The sequence below is a fragment of the Dermacentor albipictus genome, chromosome 4 (assembly GCF_038994185.2).
Source record: "Dermacentor albipictus isolate Rhodes 1998 colony chromosome 4, USDA_Dalb.pri_finalv2, whole genome shotgun sequence".
NCBI lineage: Eukaryota > Metazoa > Arthropoda > Arachnida > Ixodida > Ixodidae > Dermacentor > Dermacentor albipictus.
The window spans coordinates 93,140,840-93,143,178 of record NC_091824.1 but is presented as its reverse complement, the minus strand read 5'-3'; the positions used below and the strand labels follow the sequence as shown (position 1 = coordinate 93,143,178).

Genomic DNA, 2,339 nt, shown 5'->3' with positions numbered 1-2,339 from the left:
TAAAAAGACGTGCCCGACCTTCATCGGCCACAATTCAGAGCGATCCAGGCAGCTGCAAGCAACAGCTCGAAACTAAGCCTTTTCTGCTGCTTTCTGCAGGATCCGGCGCCCTACCTGACTACAGCACCGCGCTTGCCATCGATAGCCGCACAGACGACTGGTCCCTTCAACAACCTGCGCACTTCGCCACACGTGTACAACTTGATACGGAAGCTCCAGTGACTTGGTGTGGCAGTGGCATCTCATGCGCATATCAAGAGTTCAGCCCTTCCTGCGCAACTGACTACAGCTTAAAAAGACGTGCCCGACCTTCATCGGCCACAATTCAGAGCGATCCAGGCAGCTGCAAGCAACAGCTCGAAACTAAGCCTTTTCTGCTGCTTTCTGCAGGTACGTTCTACAGCTGTTTTTTCTGCTTGATATTATTCTTAGGCTCCTGGATCGCTCTGTTTCTACTGTTTATTGTTAAATATGGGTGATAATCCTTTAAAAAACCTTGGACAGACACTTGCTGACAAACCACCGTCGACTGTTAAAGAACTGGCAAAGGCTCTAGTTGATGTTACTTTGCGCCTTGAACAGATCACTACAATAATCAGAGCAGACATCAAAGGTATAGCTGATGATAACAAGAAATCATCTACCGATATGGAAGGACTCAAAGATTCTATGACCCACATGAACTCCATATTTGAGCAACTCAGAGCAGATGTGAAAGGCGTGTGCAGCGAACTCACTGAGGTAAAGGAGAAGCAGTCCGACCACAGTCGAGATATAAAGGAATTAAACACTCAAGTAAAGACCATGAGGAAGGAAATGATAGAGCTAAAGCAGTATAGCCGTCGGAACAACTTAGAAATCAAAAACGTCCCTGCATCTTCTGAAGAATCTTTACCCGATATGATGCTGAAGATAGCCACATGCCTGAAGGAGGAGCTTCGACTGGAAGACATTGATGTGGTTCATCGGGTTCCGTCAAAAGACAAAGGACGACCAAACATTGTCGTTAAGTTTGTTTCCAGGAACGTTCGTGACCGTCTGCTGCAGAGTGCTAAACGTAACAGGTTAACGACATCGTCACTTGGTCTTGAAAAGAACGAACCTGTGTACATCAATGAGCATCTTTGTCCAGAGTACAAGATCTTGCTCGGCAAAGCCATACAAACGAAGCGGGATAAAAACTGGAAGTTCGCTTGGGTGTCACAATCTAAGATCCTAATGAGGAAACTTGAAAATTCCACTGTACTGCACATAAGAACTGAAGAAGACCTAGCCAACGTTATCTAGTGTTCATATCTTTAACTAGCTACTCCTTTTCGTCCTTATGGCATATTCAATCACTGAAGTTAACACCGAATTTCATGCAAAACCATGCATGTCTATACTTCACTGCAACATCAGAAGCCTGAATAGAAACAAAGATTTATTGTGCGCATTTTTAGCGCAGCATCAGTTTTCCTACGACATCATTGCGCTCTCGGAAACATGGCTACGAAACAGCGAACACATTCCGATTTCCGGTTATCATTTTCTATCTAACCCAAGACAGACTTCATCACGTGGCGGAGGTGTTGCCTTATATGTTAGACAAGAACTAACCCACATCGAAATGCCTCAATTGCTTATAAGTAATGATAACATCGAATCACTTTTTATCGCAATACCTACAGGCATGGTCATAGGCGTAGTCTATCGACCACCCAGTTCAATTTTACAAGTTTTACAGTGTTCTGGAAACCATTCTTTCCGGTTTGACCGATAGAAACTTTAACTCTGTAGTTGTAACCGGGGACTTCAACATAGACACTTACGGAGACCTAAATGCCGATTATTCTTTGTTATTACAATCATACAATTACAAGAACACAATCTCTCAACCCACAAGAATTACAGCAACCTCAGCCACAATCATCGACCATATTCTATGCAATCACAATAATATTCTCGCAGGTGTATACAATACGAGTATAACAGATCACTCTCCTGTCTTTGCATTAATACCTAGTGATAGAAGCATTACTAGGAATAAACTAAATCCACGCACAGGTCGAATAAATTACTCGCTGCTTCGTGAAAAAATTAAGAAGATAAATTTCTCTGACGTACTCACTGCAGACAACAATACCGAATGTGACAAGCTACTGAAAACTCTCTCCCGTGTCATCTCTGAATGCACAACTACCAATCATCACAGGTACGAGCAGCCGTTGTGTCCATGGATGACTAAGACTATATTAACTGCCATTAAGGAAAGAGACACTTGGTATCAGAAGTGGAAACAGCAAAGACATAATATGTACTATTTACAGCAGTTTCGTAGATCCCGCAATTTTGTCGTT

General features: G+C 42.9%; 1 protein-coding gene across 1 annotated transcript; it reads left to right on the top strand.

The window, feature by feature from the left end:
* Positions 1-648: 648 nt before the first annotated feature.
* On the top strand, positions 649-1,287 carry LOC135920001 (uncharacterized). The gene has a single exon (XM_065454059.2). It carries the CDS (start codon positions 649-651, stop codon positions 1,285-1,287), a length of 639 nt encoding a protein of 212 aa, XP_065310131.2.
* Positions 1,288-2,339: the final 1,052 nt, after the last annotated feature.

Bases quoted from the DNA above. Each gene is read 5' to 3' on its own strand.
- LOC135920001 (XM_065454059.2), top strand. From the start codon at position 649: ATGGAAGGACTCAAAGATTCTATGACCCACATGAACTCCATATTTGAG.